This window comes from Beta vulgaris, chromosome 3 (genome assembly GCF_026745355.1).
Source record: "Beta vulgaris subsp. vulgaris cultivar EL10 chromosome 3, EL10.2, whole genome shotgun sequence".
NCBI classification, from domain to species: domain Eukaryota; kingdom Viridiplantae; phylum Streptophyta; class Magnoliopsida; order Caryophyllales; family Amaranthaceae; genus Beta; species Beta vulgaris.
In genome coordinates, this window is record NC_079204.1 from 25,406,005 (window position 1) to 25,418,643 (window position 12,639).

The 12,639-nt window shown below is 30.5% G+C and overlaps 1 protein-coding gene across 1 annotated transcript; it reads right to left on the minus strand.

Annotated features, from left to right (window-relative positions):
• Window positions 1-2,506: 2,506 nt before the first annotated feature.
• LOC104906785 (transcription factor MUTE) lies at window positions 2,507-6,651 on the minus strand. Its single transcript, XM_010695594.4, has 3 exons — window positions 5,905-6,651; window positions 4,217-4,630; window positions 2,507-2,852 (listed from the first exon to the last, which is right to left on the minus strand). Exons 1-3 carry the CDS (start codon window positions 5,998-6,000, stop codon window positions 2,754-2,756), a joined length of 609 nt encoding a protein of 202 aa, XP_010693896.1. The 5' UTR covers window positions 6,001-6,651; the 3' UTR covers window positions 2,507-2,753.
• Window positions 6,652-12,639: the final 5,988 nt, after the last annotated feature.

Sequence of the window (12,639 nt, forward strand, 5' to 3'; positions counted from 1 at the left end):
TCAAGATGGGTTATACTTGGCTCACTAAGGAATAGGAGAAGGTAAACTGGTACCATTGGGTTTGGAATAGTGTAATTTTTCCCAAACACTCTTTTATTGTTTGGTAAGCTGCTTTTGGGAAGCTCAAAATAAGGGAAAGTTGGGTTATGTAATGATACTGCTTGTGTAATCACGTGGTCAATAAATGGAGTCATGTAATCATTTAGATTTAGATGTGAGTTAAGTCAGAAAATTTGCAAAGCCATCATGAATTTGTTCCATATCACCAACAAAGAGCTTGAGAATTACTTTGTCAGCAGGAAAAAGTGAGAAGGAACAGAAGACCAGCTATGCTAGCCTTGCTGCTATTGTTTATCATATATGGAAAGCTAGGAATGATGCAGATTGGAATGCAGCTGTAATTAGGCCAGAAATTGTTATTAAGTGTATTTAGGTGGATTTTTGTATTAGAGTCCGTAGTAAGTTTAATATGAGTTGAAGTAATGTTGATAAAGAGTGGTTTGGTGCTTTGACTCTTAATTAGGAGGTTGTCTGTTTGTTAACAGTTCCTTTTTGTGAGTGTTGTCTGTAGCTGAATGTGTAGGGCTGTATTTGAAGGCTTTTAGCGCATTTTTGGCAATATAAAGCTTACATTTTACCCAAAAAAATGTAAAAAAAGGAAAAAAGTGAAAAAAATAATTTTTTTCGGCTTGACCAATAAAAAAAATCATTGTTACTTTTTGATGGGCCAATTACTCCAAATTAAGAAAGTTAACACAATGTGGCAATTTCAGTTTAGATAAATAAGAAAGTTACATTACTTATTAACTATTTTTTCAATTTATTTGAAGATTTGATAATAGTCAAACATATAAATGGACAAAGTTGCTTAAATATTAAGTGTTGTGACTTAAAACAATTACATTAACTATAACTTTATAGTTATTAATTGATAACAGTATATTTAAACCTCGATGCGCTTTTATTAATATTCTATTCACCTTTAAAATTTTAGAATTAAACTTTTATTTTTTCTACTCGTCCCTTGTATCCTTGGTAAAACAATTGTTGAAGATCGGCCATTGTATATAGTAGTGGCACTTTGGACAAGGTCCCTGGGTCAGTAATAAGTAGCAATAATCACAAGACATCCAGTACATTATAAAACAAAAGATGATAGACGAGATATAGAATGAAATCATGTAAAGAGGCTGATATCATCAATCAGCATGATTCATCATCTTAGATATTTATATGACACGTGTTCTAGTTTGTTAGAGTTTGTTAGAGTTAGTTTCAATTCTGTTAGCTAGCTTCTCTTACAAGCTTCTCTTAGAAGCTTTTCTAGTATCTTGTATATATACTAATTGCAAGGAAGAATATTTCAGACTAATACAATAAGATTCTTCTCTCCTAAATTCTCTCTGATTTTATCTCTAAGAATTGTGTAATAACACAGGTTCTTCACATGGTATCAGAGCGGGTCGACTCCTAGCTCATTCATTCCGTGTTTTTTTCTTTCAATTTCAGGAATTTTCATCTTACTTTTGTGGTGCAACAACTTAGTCAGTTTCTAAGTGATCATAGATCTACTCATCTTTCGGCTACTATGCATGTTCTTAGATATTTGAAGGGCACTATTAACTTTGGCATTTTCTACTCCTCTCATAATCATACTACTCTTACTGCTTACAATGATGCAGATTAGGGCACTTGTCCTTTTTTCTGCCCGTTCTCTCAAAGGTTATTGTGTATTCTTGGGATCTTCTCTTATTTCTTGAAAAACTAAGAAGCAAAAAAAAGTTTCCAAGAGCTCTACTGAAGCAGAATATCGTAGCATGTGTCACACCACAAGTGAAGCTGTTTGGATTGATGCTTTATTGCAAGATCTTCAAGTTTATGTTCCTAAGCCTATTAATTTATTTTGTGTTAATACAGCAGTTCAGCACATTGCTGAAAATCCCATCTTTCATGAAAGGATAAAACATTTGAAGGTTGATTGTCATTATGTTAGAGACCATTACATGGATGGTTTTCTTAATCTTCATCACGTGAGTCTTCCTTACAACTGGCTGATATCATGACAAAGCCTCTTGGTTCTGCATAACTTCTTATCTCTCAAGCTTGGTCTTGTTTCTCATCGTCCTAAGTCCAGCTTGAAAGGGGGTGTAAAGAGGCTGATATCATCAATCAGCATGATTCATCATCTTAGATATTTATATGACACGTGCTCTAGTTTGTTAGAGTTTGTTAGAGTTAGTTTCAATTCTGTTAGCTAGCTTCTCTTACAAGCTTCTCTAGTATCTTGTATATATACTGATTGTAAGAAAGAATATTTCAGATTAATACAATGAGATTCTTCTCTCCTAAATTCTCTCTAATAATTTTATCTCTAAGCTAGAACTGTGTAATAACACAGGTTCTTCACAAATTAACCTACGAATAAGCATAAAAAGATTCTGAGATGGTTGATATCATCGTATGTATAAGAAACTATAATCATAAAAACTACAACATAGTTGAAATCGAAACGTGAAAAAAGTTACTTATTATTCCATATTGGGTATGTCAAAAAGAAAAAAGAAAACAAATATTGATTAGGTGCAAAGTTGAAAAATGAAAAGTATCTTAATGTCCTATAAAAAAACAACTATACCTCAAGATAACTGAAAAAAGGAAAAAGGAATACTATAACTATTCCATATGGAGAGAGTAAAAGAAAAGGACAAAGAAAGCAAAGCAAATGTCCACTAATTTTCTGCTACATTTATGCCCTATTTCTCAGTAATATTACTGATAGTGTTAATGGTACAAAAGCTTCTCTGAACTTCAGCTGCTAGTTCCTCCATACTCAGCTCACATTCTAGCCCTATCTGTAACAAGATATATTAGGGGACCAAAGCAAACTGATCTATATAATTTATAAAAGATAGAGGATTCTAGAAATTATTGACACCATGAATTTGTAAAATATTGAAATAGTTACAGACATTTGCATATACGATTTAATGGATGAATATTGATATATGGTCGACCATAGAGATGATAGAGCTCCATATATTATCTTCAACGTTTTGCATGCAAATCATGCAATCGATGAACTCAGCCTCACTTACATTGTTTTGATAGCTAAGTCAATCCGCCTTGCATGGACCCGGTTCACACTAAAAATAGTGTGGACCACGCCCAGGCACGTGACCGGTTAAGAAGTACTCACTTATACATTATGTCAAAAATAGATACATTATATCAAAAATAGATATACAATATGATATATAGGTACACTATATCAAAAATAGATACACTATATCATAACTACGTACACTATATCATACAGAGGTACACTTTATCATAACTAGGTACACTATATCCTATAGGAACACTATATCATAACTAGATACACTATATCTATAGGAAAATATTTACTTAAACGCATTACAGAAACATACACTATATCAAAAATAGATACACTATATCAAAAATAGATATACTATATTATACATAGGTACACTATATCATTTTAACATACACTATATCATTTAAACATATACTATATCATTTTAACACATAATATATCATTTTAACATACATTATATCATTTTAACATATATACTATATCATTTTAACATACACTATATCATTTTAACATATACTATATCATATCAATATACACTATCCTAAACTCACGTGATATGGATCGGGTGCACACTAATTAGTGTGCACCGGGTTCATATTAGTTTTAGTATCACTCTTTCCTAAGTCACAACCCCTAAAAGCAGAAATTTTTTTGACGAGTTGTTAAAAATCTTAATAATTATTTTTACTTTTGGCGCAATTAATAATTCTTGCAAGTATACAAGAAGATTATTATAGTAACCACATAATATTCACAAACAATAATTGTATATCCTATAAATTTACTAGTCAGATTATCTCTTTGATTTTTCACCTTTTCCAAAATATATCTTTTCTACCATTTAATATCTTTCATAACATAATAATAAAAATATCAAATATTTAGTTGATATCTTAAGTGTACCAATTAAAATGAATCTAACAAAATAACATATGATAACATTTATCTCATATATAAGTAAAAAAAAAAAATAAGGTAAAATTTAATGAACTAACTTTGACGTAGAAAAAACTAAAAGATAAACTAAAGAGACGGAGAAAAACATAAGATATTGTGGCCGAATGAATGGTAGAATAATACTGATAGGGAAAGTATAAATACCTTGACCACAAAGTAGTAGAGAAAAGTGTCATCCATGCTGCTAATATTCAGGTGAATAATATCGAATGAAAGCTTCTCTAGTACACTTATTATTCGCAGCAATTGGCCACGAATTTTCTTCGATATTACCCTCAACACAACATTAGATCCTGAGATCTTCGCTTCGACGTCTGCAACCGGAGAGTTGCAGGAGGCTACCAACTCCTTGCCACCATCAAATTGAAAGGAATGGTTAGTGATGATATTGGCATTTGCTAGTTGACGTGGGCTAGGTTGTAGTTGCTTCGGGCTTGGACCTGAACCTGGGCTAGGGCTCAGACTTTTCCTCCTTTTCTGTGACTCCAAGGATTGAAGAACTTGGTGCAGCTCCTTAATAAACTCTACTACTCCACCTATAATGGATGCTTGATCCCCCTTGATATTTCCAATCGTAATATGAGACTGATGCTCAATAATAATTTTTCCAAGCATAGAATTGAAAGGTATATGAAGTAGGTAGTAAAGGTTACTTGATATTTCTAGAATTTTTGTCGCCAAATAAACCAATCAAGTATAATTCGGGTCAGTTATTTCAACTTTTATATCCACAAGGTACTTGAAATCATTCCATTATTGTGAGATTAGTACAAGCAACATTGGATCTTTGTCACAAAAAAATATGAATCTTTGGGTGCTGTTTCAGAGATTTTCTTTATTTATTAACAAAAAACATAAAAATCATGTTCTTTCATGGATTATTTTTACTTGCAACATTTTTTTTCCATCAATTTCAATGCAAAATTCGGGTAGGAGAGAGCTAGAGAGGAAAAAAAATAAAATAAAAGAGTGCCGATATGATGAGAGAGATAGAGTGAAAGGAACACGAAAATTAGAAAGTGTTACAAGTAATTAATTATTTCCTTTTCAGGAAATTGTTGCAAGAAAAATAGTATTATTTTTCTCTTAAGATAAGGGTATTCTAAAATTCTTCCTTATACCCATTTAATTTTAGTTTAATTTTTGTTAGTGTATCTCTTTGCATTTACAACTGTACTCTGATCTCTTGGTATCTTGAAGTTTTTGTGTGTGTTTTTTTTCGTATTTGACTGACAGAGGGAAACAAAGAGTGAGAAATGTTACGAGGGAAGGTGTATGTGGGTTCTAGAAGTCTATAGTTATATGGAGTAAGTTCTTTTTGGGATAAAATGGTGAAGTATGGGTTTCTAGTCTTAAGAGCCAAATCTCATATTAAGTTTTGTTACCATGCATTTGTCTAAGAATGCAAATTTTACTATAGTTTTGGCACTAACTGGTGAATTCCAAAATTGACAAAAATACTCATAAAATTCGTTAAACTTTAATTTTCCTATTGAAATATCCTTTTCTCTTTCTAAGAAAAGGATCTCAAACAGAATGTCTGGCCAAACGAATATGGTTTTTCCTGCAACTTTAGCCCTAGCCATTACATGCTATATATTACGACATCTATTTTCTAATCCAACAAGGATAAAATATGGGGGTATTAGAAAAGCAAACATTATTATGAAGATTTAGATATGCTATTGGTTGGTAGGTTACAGGTCATAGCTAGGTTTTTTTCATCATCAATCGTGAGCCATTATCTGAAAATATTTCGATTACGGCTTTCTAGAAAAAAAAAATGAAACATACTATATACGGAAGTACTAAAGGGGTTAGGGTATATATACCTTCTTGATGTAAAAAGAAGGCGTCAAAGAACGTAAAACCTTGAGATTATCATTCATCTGCTTTCTCCTGTTCCTCTCAACTGCGATATGTGACATGGTGTGTGTGAGCTTTTTTGGGTATTTGCGGTCTTCCTTAGTGGCTGTGTTTGGTTGATTTGGACAACCGCCATACAAGGACTTCTATATTTATAAGGAAGCTAATCTAATGAAGAAGAAGGTAGGACGAAAGAGACGTGCTATAAAGGGATACATACACATTACATATGACTATTGGACCACCATATGATTTGTCGTCGTTTTCAAGTAGGAGATATAGATTAGGTTTGTGCAATAGAAATGTTTTGGGGTAATTTATTTGGCTTACAATTAAGGTTTTTTTTTTTTTTAATGTTTTAAGGCTATGTTTGGTTCACCTGAAATTTTCTGATCTGAACTTATCTGATCTGATCTGATCTGAACTTATTTTTTCTGATCTGATATAATCTGAACTTATTTTTTCTGATATTTACAAGATCTAATCTTTTATAAAATATATTATTACTATTATATTATTACTTTGTAATTCAGTATTATGCAATATATTATAAGATCTTATTTACAATATTACTATTTTTATCATTTTATTTCTATCACAACCTTTACACAATTTTTATTAATAATAATAATTATTATTATTATTTATAATAACAACAATAATAATTATAATCATAATAATAGTAGTAATTATTACTAAAAATAATTCTATAACCCAAGCCAGATAGCTAGACAGATTTGAAATTCGGTAGGAAGAGGTATACCGAATTTAAATTTATAATTTATATCTCGCACTTAGCTTATTTTGAAATGTAATACAAACTTAGTAGTTTCGTTGTCATGAATTTGAGCTATCATATTTTATATATATCTTATTTTTGCGTCAATCTTATGTTCTTAACACGTGGCTTTTAGTTTTCTATTATTAAATAACAATAAAATAATTTAAAATAATGATAACAATGAGATTAATAATAATTACCAATATTAATAATTAATAAGTACAACAGCAACAATAATAATCTTTCTCAACAAATATACTAGTAAATAATAGTATTAATAGTAATAATGATTTTTAAAATATAAGCATGATTTGATCAGATCTAATCTGATCTGATCTAATTAGAACATTTTTTTTTTATCTTATCTGATCTGAAATAAGCAAAAAAAAAGGTGAATTAAACATAGCCTAAATTAAAAACTATAATTTTTTGACAGATTTTGTTCACTCTACTTTTTCTTTCTTCTAAGTTTACTGGGACCGACTAGGGTTGCTTAGCGAGCGAGCCGAGCCTGAATAGTACTGGGCTCGGCTCGGCTCGGCTCGTGAGCTCGCCGAGCTTGGGGGAGCCGAGCTCGGCTCGAGCTCGTGATTATAATTTACGGCTCGAGCTCGGCTCATGAGCTCGTTTAGGCTCAACTAGTGAGCTCGGCTCGGCTCGAAGCCCAACCGTGTAGGACCACATCAACACTTAGCTGGTAGGCCCAATCTTATAGGTTAAGTACAAGGTAGGTGAGCTTGTTCACTCACCCGTCATATGCTTTTATAACTTGATTTCCCTCTTAGAGTTGCTAATATTTCAATGTGGGACTCCATGGTTTGTTAAAGAAAAACAAACTCATTATCCCCATGCTTTATAACTTAGTTTCCCTCTTACTATTGCTAAGATTTCAATGTGGGACTCCATATTTTATTTAAGATAAACAAAATTCATTCTACATATGCTTATATAACTTGAAACCCTTCTTAGCATTGCTAAAATTTCAATGTGGGACTCCATGTTTTGTTAAAGAAAAAAACTAATTATACCTATGCTTTTATAACATGGTTTCCCTAGCTAAGATTTCAATGTAAGACTCATTGTTTTGTTTACATATGTTTTTATAACTTGGAATCCCTCCTAGGATTGTTAAAATTTCAATGTGGGACTCCATGTTTTGTTAAAGTTTAAAATTTCTTGATGTTATATGAAAAATAAAAGCATATTTGTACCAATAACACTCTTAAGTGCATTTAAATAAACAATTATCAAATGTTTAAGTATTAAATAATTAAATATTTAAAAATATACTTCATTCCCTTTATGAAGAAAATAAAGTATAGTTTTTGTTTTCCAACCGAGGAGATACAAAATTAAATTTTAAAGAAGTAGTAGTAGCTATTTATAAAGAAAATAAGGTTAAGGATGAGGAGTTAGCTCATGTGGTAGAGCACTCCCCTCTGATCTCTAAAGTCAGGGGTTCGATCCTTACTCCCAGCATTATGTTGGGGTATTTCCTTAGCATGCTTTGCATGCATTACCAGCCAATGTGCTGGTAGTTCCTACAAGGCTAGTAGCCTTGGTAGGGTTAGCCCTTGGGCTGACTTAATTTCCCAATCAAAAAAAAAAAAAAAAAAAAATAAAGAAAATAAGGTTGATCCTTGTTTTCTTAACCAATGTGGGACTTTAGTGCCTAGTGGAGTAGAGGTGAAGTTGGATCACAAATTAAAATATATAATTTGTAATCTAAATTAAAATATAAATTTGTATTAAATTTTTTAATGTAAAATATTTTTTTAATATAATTTTTTTAATATAAAATAATAATCGAGCTGTTCACGAGCTTTGCCTAGCTCGGCTCGACTCGTTTAAGTCTCGAGTCGAGCCCGAGTTCGAGCCGAGTTTCAACGAGTCGAGCTTTGACAGAGCTTTGACTGAGCCGAGCCCGAGCTGCTGGCGAGCTTGTCAGACTCATTATCACCCCTAGGCCCGACCATATCCTTCCAATAACTAACTAATGCTGATCCCCTCATCTCATAATATAAATTTTGTCTATTTGTAAGTGTAATCTTGTTTTGTTTGGATAAATAGATTCATTTTTATTGGAAAACACTTACTTTTTTTTCTTTATAGCAAAAAATAAAAACTGAACATTTAATGTTGCATGGTTTAATGTGTAGAGAAGTTAAATGGGGTAAAAGATCTCATTTATTCATTAATAATGGTGTATTGGGAGCCAAAATTATGGGGATAATTTGCGAATTAAATTACTTTCATGAGGGTATTTTGAGCATTATTGTTGATTGAAAATACAAATAGGATTTATATTTTGAGATACCTTATAAGTAAACAAGAATTGTATTATTGGACGGATGGATGACCTTTTATGTACTATCTAATTTTCCCTAAACTTGTGCCAAAAGTTAATGTAGTAAGTTTGTTGAGACGGAGGAATTAGATAACTTATACTACTATCATTGCAACATTGCGTATTAGGCTTCGTTTTTTCTAAATTGCAACTTTCATGCTTGTCAATTTATAACTTTAACTAATAATATTTTCATTAGATTTTAGTAAAATTACAAAAATTTAATATTTTAAAAATATATATCGATACGAATCTAACAAGATCACTCCACAAGAGTATATTTTTCCATATGTAAAAATTACAATATATAATTAAAGAGTGGTAGGTGAATTGTAAAAATCCGATAGCTGAAAGAGAAAAAGAACGTAAGAAGTACATCTGAATAATAAATTCATTGGTAAGCTTTTTTTCGACGAAAGTAAACGTTGAACTTAATTCTAGTCAAAAAAATAATGCATTCGCTAATTAGTTTGTTGTTCATAACATCAGTCGTTCTTGTTAGCCTCTCCAATGCAAACTGTAAATTCCTCCAAAAAATCATACTTTCCCTAGTTTCTGGCCAAACATTTCACCATCTGTTTCAGGATGACGGAAGCGTACCAAGAGAAATTATCTCCAAATAAGAGTTAAAATTTCACTGATGAACCTATAACCTACATTGAAATCACTGTTATATTTAGAATAAAATCTTTTGATTTAAAGTAACTTCAGTGATGAACCTATAACTTACAATACATCTCATTGTTTTATTTCAATAAGATCATCTGAGTGAAATTAAAGTATGTAATAGTTTCATCAGCACTGTTTTTTTATTTCATGAACTAGTATTTTAGCTCAGGTGAGGTCACTTACAATTATCAAATTAATTATTATTCATAAATTTCAGAATTGATATTATTAGCTTTTCTTTGTATTCTGTCTAATTCGAAATTGGAAAATGAACGATGATATAAAAAAGTTGCTTAAAAAAGCTTCAAGAAATTAGGGATAAAAAGTGTTAGAGATCAAAAAGCTTGTTTATATTTGTATAGTTACATATAACTATATATAGGAACTTATTAAGTTTTTAGTTTAAAACATCAAAAATCAAAATTGTATGGATTGGTGTTTAAACTATCACATTTCATCTCAAAAGTCATGTGTTCAAATCCAAGTAATTACACATTATTATTGCTTTTAAATGATATCATAAACATGTGTATTTGAAGTTTTGAGAGATTATCTTCTGACTTCGTTCCTTTGATAGGAATTCCTTTTAGTATATTTGTATAAATAAATTGAATAAAACATTCATAATATCCGTGTTCATTAATGAATCCGGGACAATTACATGTCATATGTGGTTGTAACTTGTAAGTATAGAACTTATTAATATTATGTACTTTGAAGTCTATTTTCATGCCGTAAAAAAACTCCAATTTTCATGAATATTGATTTAATGTATTGATAATCATATAAATTAAAACTCAACTCCATCGAGATTGACTTGAGATAATAAAAAATTAAATTAAATCCAAGAACAATTAACTCGTTTTCGAAAAGTGGTAAGAGATACAAATTTTTCTATTAGTTCTTTTATATAATTAATTCAAACCTTATGTTTAGAAATCAGAATTATTTCATTTTTTATAATTATATACTTTATATTTTTATATTATCTTTAAATATTATATGTCATAAATTCTTTTTAGCTATATTATTACTTAATTTTTTTGTACTGTAACAAATATTAATAAAAGTTGAGTTACTAAACACACATTGAACAAATTTAACAATATTAAATTCTTTATACTTTTTATATACTGTTTAGAAGGAATCATGGTCACAAGTTATATAGTTGAGTTTATATAAAAACGGGACTGATTATATGTAGGCAATACTTTTTTTTCCCTATTTTCATGTTGAGCTTTGAAAGAGATTGAGTATGTGTTAGAGTGGAAGTGTGGAACCAAAAAGTAGATATTCTAAATCGAGTTGAGCTTCAAAATTTCGAGCTTGCATCATTATAAGCCCTAATAATCATTAAATCGAGTTGAGTATTTTGGTTAGGGGAATCTGGGGAGAAATGAAGATAACGGAGAGATAGGGATCATTTTCCCTTATATGAATGCAACATTCATGGAGGAAGGGATGATAAAAGAATGGGAAGAATGCATATCATTCCCTTGTTAATAAACCAACTCCTTATATTCGAAAATAGTCTTCTACGCACGTGCGTCGATTGTTTGAGTTTATTCTTAATAAATTTCATCAAAATATAATTATAGAAGTGTGATTTATAATTATTGTTATACAAAATACTGTAATCTATAAAGTTTTTAGAAATTGAGATAAACATTTAGATGTAAAGTTTTGTAGTCAAATTAAATATGTAGTTTTTTTATCGAGTAACCATTTTTCTCATTATGTCAAGTTACTTTGTTAATGCTTATTTAGTTTATTATTAGAAATTTTGACCCATCTTTAAATTAGGAAAGGATATAATTATACAAAATTTTAATATCCAATTATGTATATATATTTAGCTAAGAATAAAAAAGACATTTCATTAGGGGGACACAATAGCTTCCCCCGTGGCTTACATAATAGAGATATCTGCAAGGAAATTACAAGCAAATTACGTCCCCTTCCCTCTCGTATAGGTAAAATAGAAAAAAGATTGATTTTAGGATATAACCTCATGTTATATCCCCTTTGGGTTAAAGTGTTAACCCACATGTTATCTTGTCCCACATTGAAAAAAAAGAGACATAAAGACTAACATATAAGCGTAATGGACTTCTCCTATTACCAATTGATTTTAGGATATAACCTTATATTTGGGTTTGTGCATGGTCACTCTCTCTTTCTATACGAGCCACTAGTTACAATAATGAAATTAAGTTGAGCTATAAGTTATGAGCATTGACAAGAAATTTATTTGAAAATGTTTTGTTTAAAATGGTTTTTCCTTGTAAAAAAATCTTCGTTCTTCAACACAAAAATTAAACATTATAGATTTTTCGTTATTATCTACATTTCTATTATATAATCAATATATAAATATAATTACACAACTAAATATTTATAAAAATTTGTATATTGAATATATACATCACAATAAAGGTAAAAAACCCCGACAATGGTATATATTTATATAGGGTCATATTTTGCAAATGTTGACAAAAAATTGTATTGTCACATATAAGTATTTAAGAAGATATAACCGATCCTAACACAAAAAGAAATGGAGATATAAACCAATTAAATTGCTCCATAATAGTCTTGTAAATCACTTAATATATCCATTATTCCTTATACCAAATATATTATTCACATGGATTAATGAGCACGAACAAAACCATCCATTGCATATCTTGGAAAGCTACAATTCTACAAATGTCGTGAAAGTTCTTAACACACTTTTTTTTCCGGCTACAAGCTACGGCGACCTAGTAGGTGGCTGATATAGTCGCATTAAATGCTTCACGTTGCAGTCTCGTGAAGTTTTATACGTTATTAACGCATTTGCTCTCTCTCACTATTATGTGTTGTTACCGTGCCGCCTATGTCTCTTGAATGGTATTACGTGGT

Coding starts and splice junctions, on each gene's coding strand:
- LOC104906785 (XM_010695594.4), bottom strand. CDS start 6,000: ATGTCACATATCGCAGTTGAGAGGAACAGGAGAAAGCAGATGAATGAT. Junction 4,631..5,904: donor CTTCTTTTTACATCAAGAAG/GTATATATACCC, acceptor GGAAATATCAAG/GGGGATCAAGCATCCATTAT. Junction 2,853..4,216: donor TCTACTACTTTGTGGTCAAG/GTATTTATACTT, acceptor ATCTTGTTACAG/ATAGGGCTAGAATGTGAGCT.